General features: G+C 37.0%; 1 protein-coding gene across 1 annotated transcript in view; it reads left to right on the top strand.

Annotated features, from left to right (window-relative positions):
- Positions 1–27403, top strand: part of LOC133550468 (class I histocompatibility antigen, F10 alpha chain-like) — a 229834-nt gene that overhangs the window by 92580 nt on the left and 109851 nt on the right. Inside the window, exon 2 of the mRNA XM_061896451.1 lies at positions 27101–27367. Coding sequence (XP_061752435.1) covers positions 27101–27367 — 267 coding nt within the window. The remainder of the gene's footprint in view (positions 1–27100; positions 27368–27403) is intronic.

The raw sequence follows: 27403 nt of genomic DNA, 5'->3' as shown, positions 1-27403 counted from the left end.
CCTGCAGTCCTGGGTTCAAATCCAGGCTCGGGATCTTTCTGTGTGGAGTTTGCATGTTCTCCCCGTGAATGCGTGGGTTCCCTCCGGGTACTCCGGCTTCCTCCCACCTCCAAAGACATGCACCTGGGGATAGGTTGATTGGCAACACTAAATTGGCCCTAGTGTGTGAATGTGAGTGTGAATGTTGTCTGTCTATCTGCGATGAGGTGGCGACTTGTCCAGGGTGTACACCGCCTTCCGTCCAATTGTAGCTGAGATAGGCGCCAGCGCCCCCCGCGACCCCGAAAGGGAATAAGCGGTAGAAAATGGATGGATGGATGGTATTATCAGACAGGTCTTGTTAAGACTAGCAACATGATATAAGAATAGTCTTCCTGTGATACATGTTTAAAAAATTATGATTGTTTTAACCTGGTCAAAATGCACTAATTATGGTCAACCTCTTCAATACAAAGTCATTGGGGCTCGAGATTATATTCATGACCTTTTTGTTAAAAATACTATAACTTTCCTAATATGTACCCCATTATAAAAAGGTGCCATCAAACCCACCGCACCTCAAAATAGATACGAATTAAAATAAGAATTAAACTGTCTGGTTTAAGATTTTTTTTTACTATAGCCAGAACGATCATAAATTATAATTTTGTTTACTTGTTTTTAACAGAAGTTAAATATGATTCACCCTAAAAGTTACCATCCATATGGAGTGACCCCATATATGTAAATAATTTCCATTTGTATTATAGTTCCATCCATATATTTTCTACTGCTTTTCCCTTTCGTATCGTGGGGGTGCTATGTCCTATCCCAGTTCCGCTCGGGCGAAAGGCGGGGTACACCATGAACAAGTCAACTTAGATCGACAGACAACATTCACACACGCGTCAATTTAGTGTTGCCAATCAACCTATCCTCAGTTTATGATCCAAAATTAATTTTTTCATTTACAGCATGGACCAAAAGGAAACGACTACAAGAAAGAGGTTAAGAGTTCCCACAAAGAAAATGAAGGACCTGCATAATTCTCCTCCCCCAATTAAGCAATCTGGTAAGTTTCTATGTATGTGTAGCAAAGCGGACTACGGTTAAGCCAAATTGCAGTACATGTAGCTAACAAACTGGAAAAAGGACTTTATTAGTTTGTGTAGTATTTAAAGATCAGCTGAGAATACCACCTTGGGAAAGTTGCCCCAAGGAAGTTAGGTAACAATACCCTAATTGTAATGAGGCCACACACCTCTAAGACAGCGATGGGCAAGCTCTTCCTACTGCATCTGCTTTAAAATGCAAATAGGGATGGGGAGAGGGAATAATCATAACATTGATGTCCAAATGAGATGACAAATACCAGTCCAATTTTTTATACTCAAATAAACAATTTTAAACACTTTTTCTTTTGCACTCTCTCTTTCAGATTGTTTGGCATTCGTCAGATGGGAGGACGGTTATACCGGCAAAATCTTTACAGGAGCAGACATTTTGCCAAGAGCTGAACCTCCTGTGCAGATCTTAGATCTTAAAACAGGAGATTCTGTTTTAGCAAAGTGGTCAGATAGTAAATTTTATAGGGCAACTGTTGAACATATTTTAGGAAAAGATCAGACTCAGTCACCAAAAGGCTGCCAAACTCCACAGGAGTTATTTTTAAATATGTTGGAAGCCAGTGAGCCATCACACTCAACATCAGGGTCTGAAACCATTACAGTAGATCAGAACCCACTGTTTGAACATGATAATATTACAGCGCTGAATCTATCAAGTGACGGGGGACTTGTAACAGGCGGCAACACTGCCTATGGGTAAGCTTGACATTTATTACCTCATGCCTATGGGTCTACAAGTTCAAAACGTTTAATCTTTAGCAAATTTAGTGAATTTCAAAACCAAAAAAAACAGCATTAATTTAAACATTATTTTATTTGCCATCAAATCATTGTTTCAGTAAATAGTATGTTAATGACAAATACAAATATTTGATGTATTAAGTTGCCCAAAACCCAACATCTGTATCCACTCTGATTTCAGGATTAAAAGTTCTGAACTTATGGACCCTGAAAACAATTTGTTGCCATCATTTTATTACTTTTTAGTTATGGTCAAAACGTTCATAGAGTGTAAATATCCACTCTACAATCTCATGTGTCAAAACTAGGGAGTAACAAAATGAACATTTCATGTCATGGTTACAATTGTTATCACAGTATTGATGAATGTGCTCAAGAAGTACTTGAACACACACTGAAATCTTATAAACAAGTTTTATTGAGAAAAATTTACACAATATGTACTTTCTTAACAGTTTTTAAACATTCAGTTTCACGTCAAAATGTAAATTCCGTTTGTTTTTTTTTTCAATTAAATATAAATAAGAATATGAGAAATATAAATAAAAGTAGTTTAAGGATGGGAGTTCAAGGATGAGTGTCAAAAAATCCGGAGCTAACTTCTTATCAGCAATCAAGTATTAACTAAACACTTGTAGGTTCTCAGAGCAACACTCATCGGAAATGTGTCCAGTAAAAACCTGTCCGATCGGAGCGTTCAACAATAACAAAAATTCCATGGATGAATTAAGTAAACAATATCCAAAAAATAGGATCCAAACAAAATTTGTGGAACGCTCTCCTTGGCCGCTGGTACTTGCTGCTGCTCTTGCCTAAACACCGCACTGAATTTCAGGACAGGGACACCAAAACAAGCTTGGCTTGCTAGTTAGCATAATTATCATCATCGAGCTAGCTTACTTGTTGTTGATACTGTTACATGATTGGCTGTTGGCGTGTCCCTTCCATTGCTCAGTAAATACTGTTAACTGATTGTCTGTTGTAGCATGTCACTTCCATTGCTCAGTGACACTTCCTGTTTTCTGTTTACTGGGTTCCCAAAGCGCGAGTGACCTCATGCAGCGAATCATGCTGGCTCCAATATTTTATCGAAAGCATTTAATATTGATATGATTATGTGTATTGCGATGTATAATTATTGTTTTATTGGCCCAGTGCTATGTAGTATCGATTCTTAAAAAATATTTTCGGGGCTTTTGTCGGAGCCCTACATGCGGATGGAAATGTTCCTCTTTTTTGTGAATTTTCCTCCTCTTTTGTCAAAGGGTGCTCACATGCCTGTGCTTCCTTTGTGGAGAAAGGAGGTAGGGCAGAAATCTCAATAAGCAATAGTTTAAAAAAAAAAACATATTTAAACCAAATATAAGTACTGGTTTGACAGTTTATACTTAATTGTACATTTCATAAATAATCCTGAGATATATAAAGTAATAATTTTTTCGTGATAGTCAATGTTATGTATCACTTACTATTAAAAAAATCTGTTATTTGTTATTGTTGACTAAGTGAGTTGTCTATTTCCTTGCAGTCAAGATGATTTCATCTTCAGTACTGGTCCAGTTCCTTTGTCTTTGATGTGAAATGTTTTTGTTAAGGAGTACTGTACAGAATGATTATAGATATAGTCAATTTTGGTCATGGTACATTTATTTTCATTATTGGTACTGTCCATCATAGAATGAGGAGAACAAATCATTTATACATTGGTGATTTTGTAGTTCGATGTCTGTTACTTATATTATTATTTTTAGTAATATCATTATAGGCACACTTCAATTGTAAGTGATAGAATCCAAAACAAAAATCCGTAAAATCACATTGTATGAATTTTTTAAAAGTAATTAATTTGCATCTTATTGCATGAAATTTATATTTGATACTTCAGAGAAGTAGAGGTTACTAGGTGATCAATTCCGTGGAGAAAAAAAAATGCAAGTTACTTGAAAATAATAAAATGTGTAATTTTTTGTTTTGTTTTAGATTTTACAGAACCGCCAGTCTATTAAATACTTGTTCTCCTCACTGCACATAGACTAAGGTCCACTTTGGCCGCTGCAGGTTAAAATATACTGTAGGTCATTTCAGTAATTTTTTTGTAGTTCAGTATTTCTCATCTCTTTTGATGTTGTATATACATATATGGACAAATTGGGTTTATACAATTGTAATCTATTGTTCAATGAAATATCACGATAGGTTTACCAGAGAGGGAACCATTGGTCCATCACCCTACAGCGGCAATACAGCCATCCCATCACTGTATGACCTCCACATCAATTGTCAATTTCCTTACGGAGGCCATATATCTAGCCTATCACCATATGACAGGGGTGTCCAAAGTGCGGCCCGGGGGCCATTTGGGGCCCCCAGGTCATTCTTTAACGGCACATTTTAAAAATACAACTGAAAAAAATAAAAAGTGATAAAAAGCGCAAACGGGTGAAATGTAACAAGAAAATGTTGCAATGCTTTAATAACACAAAGATGCCATGCAGGCTGTTTCTTTCTTTAAAAAATAATGAATCAAAATCAATGTCATTTTGAATTATTGACCTATTCAAAACTTCAATTACGTCACGTTAAATATTCCACTTTAAGATATTTTTTGGGGAAAATGTTGCATATTTTGTGTTTTGCCATATAAAAAAACTGAGCTGTTTTTTTTTTTTTTTTAAGGGCCTAAAACAAACAAACCAAAAAAATTAAACAACAATAAAAGTTCTAAAATTGACGGATATATCTGAGGTTGATCTCGAGATTATTGTGCTAAAAGTAAACAGTAAAAAAAATGTATTATTTATTTTTTAACACTTTAACGAGTAGGACACTTTGGGATCCCCAATTATTTTAGTGTGATTTGTTTTTAAGTGTCATTCCTCCCAAAAAAATAATGATTAAATATCCAAAATTAAGGCTCCAATTGTTATATAATCTCAAAAATTCCACCCCAAAAAGTTATTGGATGAAAATATTGCATATTTTGTGTTTTTTCCATTTTTTTTTCCTAATGTTGATCTAGAGATTTAAAACATGAATAATGATAATAATACTGAATAATGACACATTTTTAATATTTTTTTGGACCAAAACCCTTTGGGGTCCCGGGATCATAACTAAGTGGAGGCCTAACTGTATATTTTTTTATACATTTATTGTATTGGTTTTTAAAATATGAAAATGGCCCCCGCTTGCTTTGATTTTTCAGTGTGCGGCCCTCAGTGGAAAAAGTTTGGACACCCCTGCCATATGGTCTCAACATAAAAGGTCCATTTCCCTACGAAGACCATGCATCCTGCCCATCAACCAATGGCCTCACCACCGAAGGTTGATCACTCTGGAGGCTGTACACCCCGCCTATCCCCACACGACTTCAACACCGCTGGCCCATCACCAAATGTCCACAACACCTCTGGTCCTTCACCCGGCGTACACAATAGCTTGCCACCTAGCCGGGTGAATCCACCTGAGAATAAAAACGCAGCTTTCCTGGCACCAGACAGGAGAGATGCACTCAACCCATCTGTTGAGGACACTATCTGCTATCAACCACAGGCAGAAAAATCATGGACGCCATGTGATGGATGTAGGTAGGAGTTGGAAAAAATCCGGCGAGAAAAGCAACGAATCAAAGAAGTCCTCTTGAAAATAGGTAAGTACCCAATGCTAATTCATTCATGATGTAATTGTTTTGTTTACTTAAACTTGTGATTGGGCCTTGAACACATTATTTTCTCATTCTGGTATTGTTTGTGCTATTTTTTCCCTTTCAGATCCGGGCCAAGTCAGAGTACTTCAAACTCCCTGCGACCTCGTTGGAGACAAATACAGCGACGGCCCTCATTAATCGGACCAGCAAGAGCTCTTTCCTGAGAGCGGCGTATTCATATCATCGTTCCGCCTTGCTGCCATGAGACATGCTTCAAAGCCCAAATGTATGTGTTTATTCCACGCACTTTTTGACCTCTTTTTTACAGTAGAGGAGTGTCCCTTTTGGTCGCCCTGAAAACAAACCTGCAGGAACACGAAAGCGCATCCTTGACCGGAAAAAAGTTGAAGGAATCCTAAGTAAGTTTTCCCAAACTGAGGGTGTTTTCAGGCCAAAATTGGGTAACAATAATTAAATAGAAGTTCAATATGAGAAATGTTAATCCCTTATCGATTACAGCACACTGGAAGTATAACTCAATGTTACATAATTACAATTTGTGATTGACTAAAAACTAGCGTTATGATGAGCAATATAGTGTTATGTCCATCAACTTGAAGTGTGGTTGTGTGTATTAATGATTTTGCGTAAATTAAGGCTTTAAACGGCAATAAAAAGCATTAAATGCTTTGCCCAGAGGCATTTAAAAAATTTAATACGATTGTAGGACATGGCGGACAGTCAATATGTCAAACGGTAAATGAAAATTAACTTAAGAAGGTTACGGTCATCGAAATTGTTAGTCTTCCTGTGTGTTTCTTTTTTTAACTGCGGCTGTCAAACTGCATACAAGAGGTATTGTAAGGTGGGAACACGACAAAAGCACTGCTTCAATAAAGCAAAATGAAACTGCTCTGGGGGCCTAAACTTTTCCATTCTTTGGTCACTGTAGGCGTGTAGTCCTTAACTGTGACACCATGTCAGGATAATGGAAAAGCTGAGCTTTTTTAATACACTGAGTCGTTTATTTCAATCATCTGCACTTCAACACATATGAGCTAACTTGCCTAACATTAGCAACTGTTGTGACGCAAGTGATCTACGCTAGCGAGGCAATTTTCACAGCAGACCACAACTCTTTTATTTTCTGACATTCCCACAATAAATGAATACAAGTTCCTTCAGCTGCCGGACACTTGATACATACTTGCTATTTACTGTAAACATTTTAAACAGAGAAGGTGTAAAATACAATAAATTCAAAATGTTTAATTGCCATAGCTTTTTTTCAAATGCATCTTATTGGCATTTTTACCAATATTGTTCTGTATTTTTCTAAAATGTTTAAATAGATCATCCATTTCCAAACACATGCATAATTTGCAATCCTGGTATGATGTTCATTTATTATTCCATAAAACCTTTTAACTATTTAAAACAAATTGTATCCTGATTAAAAATGGTATCCTCCAGTTTGTGGCTATTATAAATCATATTTTCAGAGAATATATATATATACTTACAGCATGTTTCAAACAGACACAACTAAATAAATGGCTAATGGGTATATTATATTGATCATCTGATGCAGAATGGGATGTTTGTTTAGAGGGTTTAAGTGCAGTTCTCCTTTAATATTTTTGATAGCCTTTTAATTATCGATTGTCTACGGCCATGCATACGGTCAAAACACCAGATGCTACTCCACAAAAATAAATAAATAAAAATACATTCTCCAATTAAACAGCTTTGTAAGCCAATTCTAATACATTAGATAGTAACAGTTAATGTAAACTTTTCAACTAATTAACTAATGCTTGCAACTGTGTGTATACAGATAGATAATTGTAAGCTTTTGACTATATAAAAAAACAACTATATGCAGTCGCACATGGGCATTACATTTTTTCAAGTACCAAAAAATGGCATTAAAAAGCATTACATTTGAATTTGCATTATTATTGTTATTGCATTGCATAGATTTGATACCTGTAGAAACTGATGTGGGACAAAATTACGAATGGCTGATTATTATGTTCTTGCCTTGCAGCGTATGTCCTGAGATGCAGTACCTTTCCTGATTGGGACAATATTGAGGAGGCCAAGCTCAAGAAAGCTTTGGTAAACAAATGTCGGGCCAGAGCCGGTTTTAAGTAGGCCCTTGTACCTGTCAAGTTCATTCTATGGTAGGATGTTTCCTTGGTAAACATGTTCAATATTTTGGTCTAGGTTTGCGTAGTATATATTGTAAAAAATTGCCCTATGATGTAGCTTTTAGTACCACGTTATTCTGTGATAATGCATATTGAGGTATGCTGTGCCAAGCAAATTTGGCACTGATGCAACATCACTAACAAGCTAGCGGCTAATATCCCTTCACAGTGCAAAGTTTTTTCCAAATAAAAAAAATAATGCAACCGGTAATGACGCAGTACGTTACTGCTTACATAATCAGGTATATTAGTAGCTTTTGTAACCAATTTCAACATATTTCAATGATCATTTATGTACCAAATGTTATATTGTTATCGCAGGAGGCTGTTCTATTGTTTACAACAGTGTTTCTTAATCATAGGGCTGGGGCCCACTGTTTGGCTGCGAGTACCCCTTGGAAGCCGCCAATAAATATCTGTTTCTTAGCTGTGGTCCGTCCATATGGGCAGCAATGGTACTCGGTTGTCTTACACTTTAGTGTAAGATGACTAATTCAGTGTTTATATTTCAGTTGGTTCCAGACCCTTGTGTAGTGGAAAAGTTGGTCGTGCCCCAAGATAAAAATGTTAAGTATCCCTGGTTTTCACTGTGATTATTTTTTTGTATGTAGACTAGTTCCAGACAGCACGGTTACAATTTTATAAATTATTTCAGTTTTTGGTTGGAATATTTCCAAAATGGAAATTTTGTCATTTACTCACCCTCTTACTGAGATGAAGTTAAGTGTTTTTTTACTGAGATGAAGTCAAGTGTTTTTTTAAACTAAGGTACATGGTTTGCTCAACATGGAGTTAAAAAACTACACCTGACTTTTTCACAATAACAAAGTGAGTACTTAAGGTCAAATTCATTTATTTTTGTATTTTTTTTATTTTTTGTATATTGTTTTCTATGTTTTAAGTATTGTGAATGTCAATATGTACATTATGTATGTACTAATTAACTACATAAACATTTTTTTATTTAATCTATTTTTATATTATATTTTGTATTTTTGTGTAGCCAAATAAAGTGATACACCTTTCAATATTTGAGTATTTGTTTAGTGTTATTTCTAATTAAGTCAGATGAATATTTTAATTGCACTCTCAATTTGTTCTCATGATTCTCAAATTTGAGATATGATAATAAATTTAAGAGAAATAATCAAGACATGAAAAAGACATACATAAGATCTCTTTTATTGCTCATACATCTCGTTTCTTTCTCTTTTTATTATCCTTCAAAATAAATGAGACATAATTGAGATCAATGGCATACATATATGAGCTCTCGTCAGTGTATCCCACTTCTCAAATATTGCTCAAAGGGTTGTCTCAACTCAACCTCCTTTGTCTCAGTGATGTCTTGTCTCTTTTTAGCTTATTTATTGCTCCTAAGGGTCCCTTAGGAGCAATAAAAGAGAAACAATTGATCACAGAATTAGACAGATATGAGAAGCTCAAAATGTTCTCAAGATACGAGATTAAGCAACAGATGAGCAAGCAAATTTTTGCTATGGGGAGTTATTTGACAGAGTTGATCACTCATGAGTTAGTTTAACTCTGCTGAGATGCAATTAAGCCCCGCCCTGCATTTCACTTCAGTTGGAGGGAAAAGAGACAATAGGAACCATTTCGCTTCTCGTGCAGTTCCACAAGGTAAGTGCAATTTAATCAAATGTACTGAAACAGCTGCAAATTAATGCTGTGAAATGTAGCATGTACGATAAAACGTATGGAGAATATGTGTTTTAGCAACTAAGCTTTTTTTGTCACCAGTTCTGAACAACAAAATCGGTCATGCTATTAGCTTGCATTTCTAAGCTAGCAGACAGTAGTAGCAAGTCACTTCAACTTTAAAAATGACAGTAAGTCACTTCCTCAAAGCCATGATAAACAAAGTTTTTACTGTACAAAATATTATTTAAGGCTGGAACTAACAGTTGTGGGGGCTTTTGTTATTTTGTCCCTCACACTCTAAACTGCAAAAAACTGCCAAAACCTGTGGAGACATGTTTCTCTTGTCCAATTTTGTCTGCGGAGGGATAAGCTCAGTAGTTACTGGTTCATTTATTGCTACTCTTCAAGTTTTGGTGTTATTTATTATCAGGGTATTCACTGGGTCATGGACACATTGTATTAAATATTAAATGAGATTTAATTTAATTTAGTATTTAATTCATACCAGGGCCTTTACAAGCATCTGAATCTGTCTTGACCTAGGAATATATAAATGTAAGAACTGATTGTTAGTTTCTTTTTTCTTGATTAGGTACAAATTAATATAGCTGCAGCCTCTCCTCTGTTCTCAGGGGCACAGAAACACACGCACGTCAGTGAGCAGCAGAGCAGAGGTTACGGTGGATCCCGTGAAATGACAGTAACTGTAACATCAGTTTGACGACATCTAACTGTAAGTACTGTATGTGAAGAAAAACCTCGAGTATAAACATCTGTAAAACCTGCGCAAAAATGTGAAATACTTTTTAATCCGTTTGCTCCTCCATCTCTCTATCCTCTGACACAGCATGCTGGCTCATCTTTAAGCTGTAGCAAACAATCTAGCAGTCGTTGTCCTTATACTTTCTGCTAACCATAACTCGCCACTGAAATGATTGTGTTAAAAGTTTCTGCTGGCAGAGCCAACCAGCCCTCACTGCCACATAAACAGCTGAGAAAGGAGGAAAGAGATAGGACAGGAAGAATAACTAATGTTTTTTTTTTCTTTTTTGCTGTGTTTTTAATCCTATTTTGAAATGATTCAATATTGTGACAACAGGAATATGATTAAAATGACTTGTTTCCAGTGAGATATTGTTCAGATGATATTGTGACTTTTCTGTTGTAGAAATTACTGTTACTGCTCTCACATTTAGTTTTAATTACAATATTCAATTGTGATCCCTTTCAAAATTCTCTCCCTCTCTCTGTCTCATGTATACATAAATATAGACACATATATATATATATATATATATATATATATATATATATTATAAAGCAATCATTTAGGAATGACAAAGAAAATTATTGATAGAGGCCCCTGCAAAATATTAACAAATCTTATCCTTTACTGTGACACATTGGCCTCTAAACTGTTCTTTCTTTAAATATTGACTTTCTTTAATATATGTTTTGCATGTCTCAGTGAAGATGCTGGTCCAGGTGAAGTACAACCAACAGCAGAAGTATGTGAAGCTGGATGACGTTGAGGGACCGTTTGACTTTCTCCAATTCCATGAAAAAGGTGTTTCAATTTACTTAATCTTGCCTTAAAAACTGTTTAAAAATAGACCCACTTTCTTTAAAAACCTCATGTTGTATACTCTGGTGTCTTTACATGCCTGAAGCAGATTCCTTTATAAATGGGGATAATTTACTCAACATGTGTGCCACCTAGAATGTAAAGCATTTTATACACAAGAACAGTTAACTGAGAAAAGCCAATACTTAACTTTTAAATTTGGACTTAAGAAGTGTCAGGGTTACTTGAGGGAAAAAATCAGCAGTGGATGACTCCATCTAACTAGAACAGTCATTTGCTGTGAGACAAATGAAACTGCACATAAAGCACATAAATCACAATTTTCTCATACTGTTTTCCAGTCATTGAGAGATTTTGCCTGCCACCCGATGCAAGCATTATGTACAAGGATGCAACAGGGACAGAAGTTGATGCGGAAATATTCAGCGACCTGGTTGGACAAGGCAATGTGGTGCTGACAATATTCTCAAGCCAGGGTGAGATATAACATCATGTATTATCAGGCACTCTGTACACTACTGAATAAAATGATCAAATGTTTTTTTCTTTTATTCCTTTAGAATTTTCAGACCTGTCCTTGTCCTCTGCATCTGAGATCTCTGACTCTAGCTTCAACTCAAGCGGAACTCTTACCATGGATGAGATCCCTCGCAAGAGACAGCGAAAAGAGAATAAGCATGATGCAACATCAGCTAAACAGGTTTGAACAAAGCTTGATTCACTTGAGTTTTTTTACACATTAAAACAGTTTTTGCGTGTCAAGGATAGCTGTTTATCACCATATTTTGCATTTTCATGTTTTTGTTTTTTATCAGTTGATTGAAGCTGTGTTAAAAGCCAAGTCTGGCAGTGAAGCAGTACTTCAGGAGTACCAAACAACAGAAACCCTAACAGATATCACAAGACGACAAATGGTCAACATACTGGTGGCTCACATGATTGATAGTCATGGGTATGTATGTTTTTACATTCTATTTTTTTGTGCTTGATAACAACATGGCCATTACATGGATCTAGATTAAAAATTTGATATCTCCTATCAGAAACCTTCCCACTAAGGCAGTCAGAGAGGAATATGCTCTTGGCATAGTGACGCTGTTCCCGTCTCTCAAGGATCCATACACCAAGAAAGGCTATGTAATTCTTATTTTTATTATTTATATGACTATTTTCATGTCATTCTTGCATCAACATTTATTTCAATAATTGCAATTTTTGGCCCTGATGCTATGTGCATAGCACTGATATGAATTCTCTGAGATTTCTCATGAACTAAGTATGACAATGAATTTAATCTTTTTTCATTTCAGGAACACTTCTATGATGCTGCTTGTAGTGACGACTATGACTGGTTAAATATGGATTAGCAATCACTTCAGGGTGTCGGGTCAGGACAGCAATTATTCATTCAGGTGAGTGCAGGAGAAATAATAGATTGTCCAAGTCCAGATTTGCAGGTTCAATTGTATATTGAATTGTTCGTTTGCATTTGTGTATGTGTGTGGTTTCCTAAACAAACAAATACAATTATTGTAAATTAACTAAAGTGACCACAATACAATTGAATATAGGCACAGGCATGCAACATGGCTGTTAAATATACATTACTTAGCTGTGTATACACAGTTTACATAAATCCACAGAATTTGAACATCCCAGCCCTAAGTAATGTAATAATTACTAGAATTTAAATAGCATCATAACAATAATTCTAAATTGTCAATTGGGGCTAACAAACATGTCTAATGCTACAAACAGGCCCCAATCAGGGTATGATATTTAGCTAGCAGTTAGCTTGCGAACCTGATGCCAAACAGCCATTAGACAACAATAAAACTGACCAAATGAGTTGCAATATAGTTTTAAGCACAAAACAGGTTATATTAAAGTGTATATAAAGTAACTCACTTTGTATTGACGCACACTGTCAATTAAACAAATGACATCGAAGTTCACCGTAACTTTCAGAGCTTGCTGATATAGTGATGTGTTCAATGCCCCCTCCAGTGTCGTAAAAGTGAACTACACTCAAGCAACTCAATGACACAAAAAGAAAACAAGCGTTTCAGAGACAGTCTTTTGTACACTGCTAGTAGCACAGGATACATTTCTTGGCGTCTGAAAACAGTCCAAAGGAAAATTCGGCGTGGATCTGAGGCGCCACCAAGTAGCTCTTTGAACCTTTCTTCAGGAGGCCCAAAGTTCCAAAGGATTGTCAATGTCGACAATCAGCTTGATGGGGATGCTTGTCAAGAGGCAGTATCTTTGCTCAACCATAACACAGACAATTCCGTGATTCTCCAGAAGATGAGAGAGACATTTCAGCACCGTCAGAAGCTTGTTAATGACCCAGGTACAAGTGGTGATATCCTCTCCATCTTCCCAAGATTCCTCGATACAAAAGGATTGGTAAGTTTGGAATGAGATGTTTGGAGCAGCCTGACATTTGAAAGTATTTCCTTCGGTGGTAGTTAAATATCTTCTTTCTTAAAGGTGGAGCAAGACTTCATTCTCCTATTTGATGATGAGACATCCTCCAGGCTGCTTCAGAAGTGGGATGTGTTCTTCAAACCAAACATCATAAAAGAGGCTAAGCGACTTACTTCAGCACCAGAGTTGCGGCGCTTGTTACAGTCAGCAGATTGTTCCATTGGAAGTGAGGAGGCAACATGTGAGTTTTATTTGTTTTTCTTGTTTTAAAGTATCTCCTGTATCTCTGAAAATGTATCTGATATTTGGAATAAATATGAACATTAGATGGAGGAAATGTGAAAATTCTTGAGTTAATTCTTGTGAATCTTTGTCCTCAGCTTACGACCATGAAATGGCCTCCCTGTTGTTGCTCATACATCTCCTTCCACCACCACCAGGAGGACCGAAGTCTCCAAAAATCAGTGCATGTGATGCCATTGAGAGACTTGTTGTCTTTCATAAGGTAATATTATGAAAGTGATAACTACTTGTCATGTGTCATGTTCTTAGCCACATGTGAAAATGAAGGCAGTTAAAAAGTGAATGAAACTTAAATTAAGTCTTAACACTCATTCCGATCTTTGCACTGAGATTGAGAGGATGTTTGAATAATGACTTTAATAATGTTTTTTTGTGGCAGCACAATATTCTGGTGCCTAATACTTAGTTTCCTTCTCTCAACCTAAGTCATGCTGCAGTATGGAGGAGCATCTCCGCAACCAGCAGGGTCGGCAGCCATACCTCCTCGCTGTTGGCCGTCAGAAGAGCAAGATCGACAGCTTCTACATCGCCATGGATAAGCATCTCATCCCATGCCAGGCAAACCGCTCCCTTGGGGCATTTGTTAAACTTTTCAAAGCACATTTTGATGAATATAAAGTTGGGCTTGTTGTTTCTTTCAACTTTGATGTGTTGTACTTCTGTAGCCTGTTTCATGATGTATGGCTTTTGATTATTTCTTTTTCAATCTACAATTCCAATAAATAACACGTATTTCCAGATTATTGATAACTTTTTCAAAATAAAATGTAATTCCTGAATAAGATAATTGTATCGAATCCAATGGATTGTCTGGTCCTAGAATCTCTTTGTAATGTTTGTTTGATTCCCCCAAAATACGACACAGTCTAATTTGAAAAACATATGTGCCTCGTCGGCTGTAGTAAAAAAATAAAAAAACCCATGCCTCCTCGGTCTAACCTCTCCCAGCCCTTTATCTGCCGTGTCAAAGATGGATCAGAGACCACCTTGGCCCCTAACCCCCACTTCTTCTCCACTACCAAGAGAACAGTAATTAATCCGAGCTGAGTTTTTGAAAATATACCAACATGACTTTTTACTTTCATTTTGTATCAAAGCTGAGTTGTGCTCTCTGGTTTATTTTGCAAATGAACCGACAGAACATGATCATGTACAAGACTCGCCTACCCACAATGCACTGCAGCCCAACGCTCCTGGTCGGATGTTTGTATCGGGGTTCATGGAGAGATGCGGTAAAGAGTGGTAGCCAAGACACACGGTCACACTCGGCAATTATTTTGACCTGGGGAGCAGATTTAGAGGAAAAAATGTGTCTGGGGGGCCGGGATATCCGATTTTCAGGTACAAAAAACTTCACAATGACACAAAATAAACACAACAGTTAAAACTCACACTAAAAACAAGACATTTACTTGTACGTTCAAAAGACAGACTAGAACAAGGCAAGACATGCAATGTCATCTACAAAATGTTATGTAAATGTTAGTCATTACACATGTGGCTATGGTTTTGATGTATTTGTTACAGACATGTTTACATCAAGTAACATCACATGGTTCCATTTGCACCTTTCAACAAATCTGAAAAGGAATATTAAGAAGTAAGACTTATATTTAATCCTACCTCTTCTCCGAGCACACGGTGACTGTACATACGGGTCGAAAAATGTCTGTGGAGTTTTAAGGCAAATACCAGATGAGTCGCCCGCTGGCCTCTTCTAAAATTAGCTCAAATAGCAGCACTTACCAGTGAGCTGCCTCTATTTTTTAAATTGTATTTATTTACTGGCAAGCTCGTCTCGCTTTGCTCGACATTTTTAATTCTAAGAGAGACAAAACTCAAACAGAATTTGAAAATCCAAGAAAATATTTTAAAGACTTGGTCTTCACTTATTTAAATAAATTCATTTATTTTTTTACTTTGCTTCTTATAACTTTCAGAAAGACAGTTTTAGAGAAAAAATACAACCTTAAAAATGATTTTAGGATTTTCAAAAACATATACCTTTTTACCTTTTAAATTCCTTCCTCTTCCTGACAATTTAAATCAATGTTCAAGTAAATTAATTTTTTTATTGTAAAGAATAATAAATACGTTTTAATCCAATTCTTTATTTTAGCTTCTGTTTTTTCGACAAAAATTATTTGTGAAATATTTCTTCAGTTATGATTAAAATTCAAAAAAATTATTGTGGCAAATCTCGAAAAACCTTTAGAATCAAATTTAAATCTTATTTCAAAGTCTTTTGAATTTTCTTTTCAAATTCTTCTTCTGGAAAATCTAGAAGAAATGATGATTTGTCTTTGTTAGAAATATAGCTTGGTCCAACTCGTTATATATTCTAACAAAGTGCAGATTGGATTTTAACCTATTTAAAACATGTCATCAAAATTCTAAAATTAATCTTAATCAGGAAAAAATACTAATGATGTTCCATAAATTCTTTTTTTTAATTTTTTCAAAAAGATTCGAATTAGCTAGTTTTTCTCTCCTTTTTTTCGGTTGAATTTTGAATTTTAAAGAGTCGAAATTGAAGATAATCTATGTTTCAAAATTTAATTTTTATTTTTTTCCTGTTTTCTCCTCTTAAACCGTTCAATTAAGTGTTTTTTTCATCATTTATTCTCTACAAAAAACCTTCCGTAAAAGGAAAAAAAATGTATGACAGAATGACAGGCAGAAATACCCATTTTTTTATACATATAGATTTATTTATTAAAGGTAGATTGAGCAAATTGGTTATTTCTGGCAATTTATTTAAGTGTGTATCAAACTGGTAGCCCTTCACATTAATCAGTACCCAAGAAGTAGCTCTTGGTTTCAAAAAGGTTGGTCACCCCTGATATAAATGAATGTAACGATGGTAATAAAATGTTATATAGCAAAGTAAAAGTTGTGTTTCTTATCTAAGTAAATGTAACTCGTTACTACTCACCTGCGTAGATAAGTGTGTTCACCTTTGACAGGTACGACAAAATAAAAATAAAAATAAAAATGATCACCATCGAGTTTAGGTGACTTGAAACAAGCATGCATTCAATGTTTGGCTTTACCGTGTCTACTTTTACTTTCACTTTCTTTGATATTCTGCCAGCAGAAGCGTCTGCCTCACACTTTTCCCCCACGTTCAGCACTTTGGCCACAGCGAGTCCATCTCATGAAGGCTTTCTGCTGACTTTTTTACTCAGGATGAAACTTCCTGATGCAACCCTGGCCGGGAATCGAACCCATGCGAGGCAGATGCGTGTCCCGTTACCAGAGGTGGGACCAAGTCATTTTTTTGCAAGTCAAAAGTAAGTCTCAAGTCTTTGCCCTCAAGTCTCGAGTCAAGTCCCGAGTCAAGACAGGCAAGTCCGAGTCAAGTCCAAAGTCAATACTGGAAAGTCCCAAGTCAAGTCCCAAGTCCTGCATTTTGTGTTTCGAGTCATTTCAAGTCTTTTTAACCACAGACTAATATATGTACACAGATTGTGTATGCCTTTAAAACGCTGTATGTATTTATTATTAAAAAAAACAGTGCTGACATTGCACTTCATAATAGCACTATTAACCAGTTATTCTAAACATTTAACTCATTCCTTTACAGTACAAACACATCTGAAAAAACAAGTGCAACTGTACTTATTTGCACAAAAGTGTTAACATTGTATTTCCATGGAATATTGCATTGTAACTAGTTCATCAGCAGTTTATGTCATGTTGTCACCTTATCTCATTGATCTCATCTCATACTGTATGAGTTTATGTCTGTGTACACATGAAAAACCACAAATACATGAACATAACAATGAACAGTGCTGTACTTGTTAGATGTCAGGGCCCTATGCAATATGTACACATATTCTTAATATAGTATACATTTTAACTGACCTTTATTTGACTGTTTGTCTTTTTGTAGGTGGCTAAAATACGCGGTGCTGCTGACCGCCGTCTAATATTACGTTACTGTGTGTGATACATTCATTAACGTAACGTTATGTGTAGGTACCTCATGCAACCCTGCTTAAAAAAAAATCACTTGACAATAAGTGTGAATAAGGTAACATCTGCAGTGGACGCGACAGATTGCCGTGTTTGCAATGACGTTATAACCATAGACATCTTATAAGTAGACGCAGAATTGGCTGCTGTGACGCAAGCAATTTGGCCGCCATCTTGAAGTGGTGATGAGGAGCCGGCAAACAGCCTAAACTAACATTTGACAGGTAGAAAAAAAAGATGCTGGGCTGGTATTCAGCGTTTTCCTGCTCAATTGAGCGGACTGTTGAAAATAGGAATTGGAGGATTACTTTTCACAAGTAAGAATTTACATTAACATACTATTGGTTGTATTTTGTGAAAACAATATTACCTCAGAGTTAAGCAGGAGCAAAGAACTACAATATTTGTATGTGAAAATCACAAAGAAATCTTCTGGGGGAGGATGACCCCACTACAGGTATGTGGTTTACAAACTTTCAGGCCCAACTAAAACAAAATTCACCAGCCGCCACTGATTATGATGCATTCTCATTTTATTGTAACCACAGATAAGTCTTCAAGTAACAATATTCAAATACTAACTTTGTTGAGTAAGACAGAATTGTTTTATTCTGAATCCAGTGAAACAGATTGGTGGTTTTAGCTGAAATAAAGACTTTCAGGTGTTTATATATGTTTAAGTATTTGGCAGACACTTGTACCCCCTGTGAACATTTTTTTTAATTCAAGTACCTCCTAATCAGAGCAAAGCATTTTTGGTTGAAAAAAGAGATAAAGAAGTAAAATACAGCACTATGTCATCAGTTTCTGATTTATTAAATTCTATAACAGTGCAAAATATTGCTCATTTGTAGTGGTCTTTCTAGAACTATTTGAAAAAAAAAGATGTAAAATTAACTAAAAACTTGTTGAAAAATAAACAAGTGATTCAATTTTAAATAAAGATTTCTACACATAAAAGTAATCAACTTAAAGTGCCCTCTTTGGGGATTGTAATAGAGATCCATCTGGATTCATCAATTTCATTCTAAAAATTTCTTCACAAAAAAAAAACTTTAACATCAATATTTATGGAACACGTCCACAAAAAATCCAGCTGTCAACACTGAATATTGCATTGTTGCATTTCTTTTCACAGTTTATGAATTTACATTCATATTTTGTTGACGTATTATTCAGTAAATATATTTATAAAGGATTTTGAATTGTTGCTATTTTTAGAATATTTAAAAAAATATCATGTACCCGTTGGCATACCTTCAAGTACCCCCATTTGAGAACCACTGGTCTATAGGTCCGTAAGATATTTAGATATCTAATGTATTCATACATTGTTTATGTAAGATATACGCATGTATAGATAACCTAATCATATTGTTTCTTTAACTTAAAAATAGCTGACTGTTTTTTCCCCCTTCTCTGGGATTATATTCCCAGTTTTGATCTCCGACGTCTGGTCACTTATAGCATATAAGAATATTCTATTACTGTTAAGCAAATTATGAACATGCCAAGACATGTGTCTTTTATCATAGTTACACGTATGACAAAAAAAGCGCGTGAGTATCAGTGGTATTCAGTGAGTTAATATGAATTAAATGTGCTGACAATTCATTGCTCCTGCCAAAGGAATTGCCCTGAGTGGAGCGGATCACCACTCCAAGATGGCGGCCGCGCGTCACGTCAGCGGCAATAGGCAGTAGCGCTCGATGCTGTGTCTACTTATAAGATGTCTATGGTTCTAACGTTAGCAGTGAGTTTACAGCCTCACTCATTTAACTACACAACGAATAAAAGTTACGTTACTCAGCCAATAAACGTTAGCTTACATTCAAAACGTACCCTTCTTTGTGCAACTTCAAATGTCGAACGAAGTTGGAAGTTGTTGCGTCTCCGTCTGTAATCTTCCAACCGCATGTTTTGCATACGGCGATTCCTGTTTTGTTGACCAAGTCGTACTTTTAATACCCGAACGAAACACTTTATGGCATAATTTTATTCACTTATTCTTTTGTTGTTTGAAAGCTCTTCTTTGTTGGTTTTCCTGCAATTTGATTGGATGAATGCTGTGTGACGAAAACAACGCGGGTGTAATTTGATTGGCTGTTGTACTGACAGGTAGCGCACAGGCTGTCATCGCACACATGTTGACAAGCACGCGTACACAATGGAAGATACGGAGCGCTCCTGAATAACTTTTTAATTGTTGGGTTTTGGGGAAAGTAGCAATGATCGTGGTGACTGCTTGTATTATCTGGAGCAGTTTACCAAAGGACAGCCCAGAGAGTTGGTGCGCAGTTGCCTCTATATGCCTACAGAGAGAGGCTATGCTACAGCAAAACGCCTACTAAGGGAACACTTTGGAAATCCTTCAAAAATAACAGCAGCCTACATGGACAAAATTATGGCATGGCCAAACATCAAGTCTGAGGATGTAAAAAATCTCCAAGCTTTCGCACTGTACTTGTGAGAATGCTCCAATGCCATGGATGAGCTGCAGTACTTGGACGAGCTCAACATGCCAGCTAGCATGAAGATGCTCATACAAAAGCTGCCACACAAATTAAGGGACCAGTGGAGAGGAAAAGCAGCCGACATTGTTGACCAACAAAGGCGACGTGCTTGTTTCACAGACATTGTGAAATTTATTGAACAGCAAGTCAGAATTGCTTCGGATCCTGTCTTTGGCGACATTCAAAACATCCTTCGAAATAAAGCAGTAACCAAACCCAAGCCTATACATCAACGCAAATCACAGTTCAGAAGGAACAGTTTCGCAACTCATGTGACAGTTGTCGTTAAACCTACACCGGCTCCACACCTCAATAAGTTTGTGAACACCTCCTGTCTTTACTGTACAAGTGAACATGCATGGAGGACTGTCCGATACTGGAAAATAAGGCACACAGGGAAAAGCTTGACTTTCTAAAAGAAAAAGGCCTGTGTTTTGGTTGCCTGTGCACAGGGCACCTGAGCAAGAGTTGCGACAGGCGCATCACGTGCTCTTACTGCAACAAGACGCATCCCAAAGTGCTACATATTGACAGGAGGCATCTGGAAAGTGGAGAAAATAGCCAACTTCCAAAGGTAAAAGCAGATATTTGCACTACATCATCAACTTGTGGCCATACAGGGGCTGGCAAATATGGAATTTTACCCATCCTGCCCGTTCAAGTGAAGTACTCAAACGGTAGCAAGATAGTCCAGACATATGCTTTCCTAGATCCAGGAAGCACAGGGACCTTCTGTTCTGAACAATTGAGTTTGAGTTTTAGTTTATTTCGAACATGCAAGCATACAACATGATACATCACAATTTCCAGTTTCTCTTTTCAACATGTTCAAAAAGGAGGAGGAAGAAGCAGAGTTTATTTAATCCTACCCCTTTTCTTTACATAACAGTTGCTAAAACTTTTGTTCACTTCCTGTTCTCAATGTATTCACAATGTATACTCCATAAGTAATAAGTAATCACAATACAAATAAATAAATAAATAAATAATTGCTTAAATTTTAATCCATACGATGAGATAAATCAGATTATTTTGAGAATGAATGAGTGAGTAAAATCAGAATGTTTATCATGGTTCTTCATTTTTGTACTTTGTTAACACTTCCAGTTTGAAGAGTTTCTTGAAGTGGATCATATTAGTACATTGTTTGATTGCTTTGCTTAATCCATTCCATAATTTAATTCCACATACTGATATACTGAAGGTTTTAAGTGTTGTACGTGCATACAAATGTTTTAAATTACATGTTTTAAATTGGTGAACAGGCTGAACACAGAAGGCCGAAAAACAAAAATCCACTTGCGCACCTTGGGGCACAGTAAGGTGGTCCCGAGCAGTGGTCTGGAAATCTCTCAGCTTACTTGTAGTAAGTTTTTTTCAGCTTCCTGATGTCTTCACTCAAAGGCAGATGCCCGTGTACACTAACAATCTGATTGGTGAGGCAGAACTTGATAAGTGGCCTTACCTCCAAGGCATTAAAATTTCTCGGATAACTGCCAACGTGGACCTGTTAATTGGTACCAACGCCTCAAAGTGAATGGAACCACGGGAGGTGATTAACAGCCACGGAGATGGACCTTATGCTGTCAGAACCCTATTGGGGTGGGTGATTAATGGGCCATTACAAGGCAGTGACACGCCCCACAGTTACTGTTAACAGTTTGGAGGAACCGCTTATGAACCAGTACATGCATGATTTCAATGAGCAGGGATCCAAAGATCAAAAGGATATGTCAAAAAAGGAAAAGAAGCCCAAGATAGAGAAGCCCAGCAGGAAGACACCAAAAAGAAAACGGAGCGCAGATGACAGTGACGGTGAAAGAAAAGTCAGTCGAATGCGAACAATACGCCAGGCAGTCTCCAAGGCCGTGTCGAAACAGCGGGAAATCCTTCTGGGTGACGGAGGCCGTGAGGATGAAGAGCAGGATGACCCAGAGGAAGCTTACCTGGATCCTGATGAGTCTGGCAGTGATGAAGACTTCATGGTGGAAGATGACGAGGACAGCGACTATGGAAAGTCCAAAAAGAGAAGAGTTCCCCGAAAGAGGAGGAAGAAAATGACCCCGAGAGTCCTTTGGGAGAAGAAGAGGAGGAAACTGAGAAGAAAAAAAAGCTCTCCTACCCCCAAGGTGACGAAGAAAGCTGATGGCCAGGAGTAGGAAAAGAAGACAGCTACAGTCTACATGTACTGTTGGTAATAGATCACCTGTATTGGATGTGCATAAGGAAATGGAGGCAGAGGCAATATATCGCTGACCTTTTTTGGAACAGGTGGTTTCACGAATATTTACCGTTGCTACAAGAGCGACAAAAGTGGACAAATGAAAAAAGTTTGTCTGCAAACAAAAAGGATTATCATCTAAAGACCTGTTACAAAGACTAATGATCTATTGCTAACGATGGATTCTGATGCGTCATCTATGTTGCTGCTCCTCGATCTTAGCGCTGCTTTCGATACTGTCGATCATAATATTTTATTAGAACGTATCAAAACACGAATTGGTATGTCAGACTTAGCCCTGTCTTGGTTTAACTCTTATCTTACTGATAGGATGCAGTGTGTCTCCCATAACAATGTGACCTCGGACTACGTTAAGGTAACGTGTGGAGTTCCCCAGGGTTCGGTCCTTGGCCCTGCACTCTTCAGCATCTACATGCTGCCGCTAGGTGACATCATACGCAAATACGGTGTTAGCTTTCACTGTTATGCTGATGACACCCAACTCTACATGCCCCTAAAGCTGACCAACACGCCGGATTGTAGTCAGCTGGAGGCGTGTCTTAATGAAATTAAACAATGGATGTCCGCTAACTTTTTGCAACTCAACGCCAAAAAAACGGAAATGCTGATTATCGGTCCTGCTAGACACCGACCTCTATTTAATAATACAACTCTAACATTTGACAACCAAACAATTGAACAAGGCGACACGGTAAAGAATCTGGGTATTATCTTCGACCCAACTCTCTCCTTTGAGGCACACATTAAAAGCGTTACTAAAACGGCCTTCTTTCATCTCCGCAATATCCCTAAAATTCGCTCCATTCTGTCCACTAAAGACGCCGAGATCATTATCCATGCGTTTGTTACGTCTCGCCTCGATTACTGTAACGTATTATTTTCGGGTCTCCCCATGTCTAGCATTAAAATATTACAGTTGGTACAAAATGCGGCTGCTAGACTTTTGACAAGAACAAGAAAGTTTGATCACATTACGCCTGTACTGGCTCACCTGCACTGGCTTCCTGTGCACTTAAGATGTGACTTTAAGGTTTTACTACTTACTTATAAAATACTACACAGTCCAGCTCCAGCCTATCTTGCCGATTGTATTGTACCATATGTCCCGGCAAGAAATCTGCGTTCAAAGGACTCCGGCTTATTAGTGATCCCCAAAGCCCAAAAAAAGTCTGCGGGCTATAGAGCTTTTTCATTTCGGGCTCCAGTACTCTGGAATGCCCTCCCGGTAACAGTTCGAGATGCTACCTCAGTAGAAGCATTTAAGTCTCACCTTAAAACTCATTTGTATACTCTAGCCTTTAAATAGACTCCCTTTTTAGACCAGTTGATCTGCCGTTTCTTTTCTTTTTCTTCTATGTCCCACTCTCCTTTGTGGAGGGAGTCCGGTCCGATCCGGTGGCCATGTACTGCTCGCCTGTGTATCGGCTGGGGACATCTCTGCGCTGCTGATCAGTCTCTTCTTGGGATGGTTTCCTGCTGGCTCCGCTGTGAACGGGACTCTCGCTGCTGTGTTGGATCCATTGTGGATTGATCTTTCACAGTATCATATTCTCATAGTCATCATTGTCACCGATGTCCCACTGGGTGTGAGTTTTCCTTGCCCTTATGTGGGCATACCGAGGATGTCGTAGTGGTTTGTGCAGCCCTTTGAGACACTAGTGATTTAGGGCTATATAAGTAAACATTGATTGATTGATTGATTGATATGCCTTCTAGGTGAAGGTATTGAGTAAATTAACTGCATTATTGCAAAAGGGAACATGAAAACCAAAGAAAGAGGTGTTTGTTTTTGGTATTATGGCTCTATTTTTGTTTCAATTGATTCCAAATTAAATCGCTCTGTTCGTCACGCCAGCAGCAATTAGGGGCTGGTGTGTTAGAGCCAAATACACTTTCTGTCTGTCAAATTGATGACGTCACTCAAGGAGTAGAGGCGCAACAGTTTTTGACTGTGCCAGGCTAGTGTTTGTTTGCTCCCGTGTATTTTCCGTTTTTGAACAAAGTGTGTTATATAATTGTGACTTTATGTTAGTAAATATTTTGGTTAAACATGGACACAATTCTGGGCCTCAATTATTAGCCGGTTGCACACGTCTGAACTAGCTTCATTTATATTCGGCAACCAGTAGCAGTAAAAGTATAGGACTTTAACGCTACAGGGGTTTTGGATATTAATTATGAAATGTTGTTCCTAGATTACATCCATGCTAATAAAAAAAAAACTGCAATGATGTATATTACAGACAAAAAGTTACACACTTTATCCCATGCCTGTGCAACAGCAAACATCTGGGCCCCTGTAGAGGGGGTCCAGACTGAGGCCAAGGGAAACAAACCTCATAGCCATACCACACATAAACATGTGTGTAAGAGGGAAACGTCAAAGAACACAAAGGACATTAGAGACTTTAAAAGATGAGAGCTGATGCAACCAGACGCAAAAGTAAAACAACAACAAAAAACAAACATATACACTCTGTGGTGTTCCACGCCAACATCTGCTGTGGTGGGGGGAGTATGGCCGGAGACAGGAGCAGACCCAACAAAGCAACCAAGAGAGCCAAGTCCGCATGGATGAACGAGGATAGATAGAAGGATAGTACTTTATTGATTCCTTCAGTAGAGTTCCCTCAGGAAAATTAAAAATTCCAGCAGCAGCGTACAGAACTGAGGTCAAATTTAAAAAGTAAATCATAAATAAGAAGGGCATGTGTTATTGTTTTGCATCCCCTGTCATCCTCGTACAGGGGTGTCCAAAGTGTGGCCCGGGGGCCATTTGCGGCCCACGGGTAATTTTGTAATGGCCAAAGCAAATTCTAAAAATACAATAAAAAAAAAAAAAGTGCTATTAAAGAGCAAACAGGTGAAATGTGACAAGAAAATGTTGCAATGTTTACTCTAATAACACAAAGCTGCCATCTAGGCTGTTGTTTACTAAAAAAATAACAATAAATCAAAATCAATGTCATTATGGATTATTGACCTATTCAAGGCTCCAACGACGCCACATTAAATATTCCACTTTGAGATGTTTTTGGGGGAAAATGTTGCATATTTTGTGTATGCCATATAAAAAAAAAAAAAACACCAATAATATATATATATATACTTGATGGATGGATCTGAAGTTCATCTGAAGATGATTGTGTTTAAAGTAAACAGTAAAAAAATATATTTTTTGTTATTTCTAATGAGTAGGACACTTTTGGATCTCCAATAATTTCAGTAGGATTTTTCTTTTGTGTCATTTCTAAAAAATAAAAATAAATTAAAATCAATGTTTTTATGTGTTGAATTTTTTAAGGCTCCAATTATTATATACTCTCAAATATTCCTCTTTAAAATTCTATTGGGGGAAACTATTGCATATTTTGTGTTTTTTTCCCATAACAAAACAGGGTTTTCTTTGACAAAAAGGGCATACAACTTAAATCTTTGAAAAGGTTTTATTGACAGATAGACCTAATGTTGATCTACAGATTTAAACCTGGAATAATAATAATACAAAATAATGACACATTTTAAATATTTTTTTGACCAAAATCCTTTGGGGTCCCTGGGATGAAGCCTGAGTGGAGGCCTAAATGTATATTTTTATACATATATTGAATATGTTATATAGCAAAGTAAAAGTTGTGTTTCTTATATAAGTAAATGTAACTCGTTACTACTCACCTACGTGGATAAGTGTGTTCACCTTTGACAGGTACGACAAAATAAAAATAAAAATGATCACCATCGAGTTCAATGTTTGGCTTTACCGTGTCTACTTTTACTTTCACTTTCTTTGATATTCTGCCAGCAGAAGCGTCTGCCTCACACTTTTCCCCCACGTTCAGTTCCTGGTTCATTTTTCCTGTTTGCGAGTCAAGCGAGTGTTCGTCACTTTTGTCTTTCTCTGCGGGATTAAAAGTGGCAAACATCTTTTTGTTTCGCGCTGACATCATTAACTTGTTTTTATTCTTTCTTCTGGTCGTGCAAATGCACAGCGTGACGCCTGGTAAGTCCTTTTTATAAGTTTATTAATATTTTACTCATAAATCCTCTTTGTGCCTTCACTTATTTGACTTCTGATAGTTTCTGTTACTTATTAATTAAATTATTGTTGTATTATTTAAGACCTTTATTACTTAATCCTGGTTCTTTTTTAACATTTTATTGTTTTCCCTTTTTCCTACTAAAAATTAAAAATATTCCAAGAAGGTTACAGAAGCAGATAAATCCGTTTAGGCTCTTTATTTATTTTGACTTCAGTGTTTCTTGTTCAAAGACTTATTTTTTCCAAGGCTTGTAAGAACGAACACAAATCTTCAAACACGGAAGTGTCAGAAACTAATCAAGTGTAGTAACATCACCCCGCCACAAGATGTCAGTAAGAGTCGACATCAAATGGGCAGAACAGGTTGTGTTCAACTCTGTTGTACTTTTTATTCAGCCTCCATTGTAGAAAATATGTTTATTTTTAAAATGTTCAAACTGTCAACAGATGTTAGTAATATTATTAATGTGTTGTATTTGTCATAGAACATGTGAGTCTTGACTGTGATATCTAGCAGTGTTTGATGTTCACTTTAAGACCCGACTGAAGACGGAAGGAGCTAAAATATTCACAGTGCAAGATTGTTGAACATGAAACAAAATAATAAAAAGTCATCCTGTTGTTGTTTTCTTCTTTCAGTGATTCACACGCTGCAGTATTTCTACACTGCGTCCTCTCAAGTTCCAAACTTCCCAGAGTATGTGGCTGTTGGTTATGTTGATGGAGTTCAGATTGTTCACTATGACAGCAACAGCAGGAAAGCAGAAGCCAAACAGGACTGGATGAACAAAATCACAGCAGAGGATCCAAAATACTGGCAGAGACAAACAGAGATCAGTGTTGGTAATGAGTTGAGGGCTAAACACAACCTTGAAGTTCTTAAGAAGCTTTTCAACCAAACTGGAGGTTTGTTTATGTTGAACTTTCTACTACTTAAATGTA

Source organism: Nerophis ophidion, linkage group LG04, assembly GCF_033978795.1.
Source record: "Nerophis ophidion isolate RoL-2023_Sa linkage group LG04, RoL_Noph_v1.0, whole genome shotgun sequence".
Lineage (NCBI taxonomy): Eukaryota > Metazoa > Chordata > Actinopteri > Syngnathiformes > Syngnathidae > Nerophis > Nerophis ophidion.
Note: the sequence above shows the minus strand (reverse complement) of the source record. Positions and strands in the feature narration are given on the sequence as shown.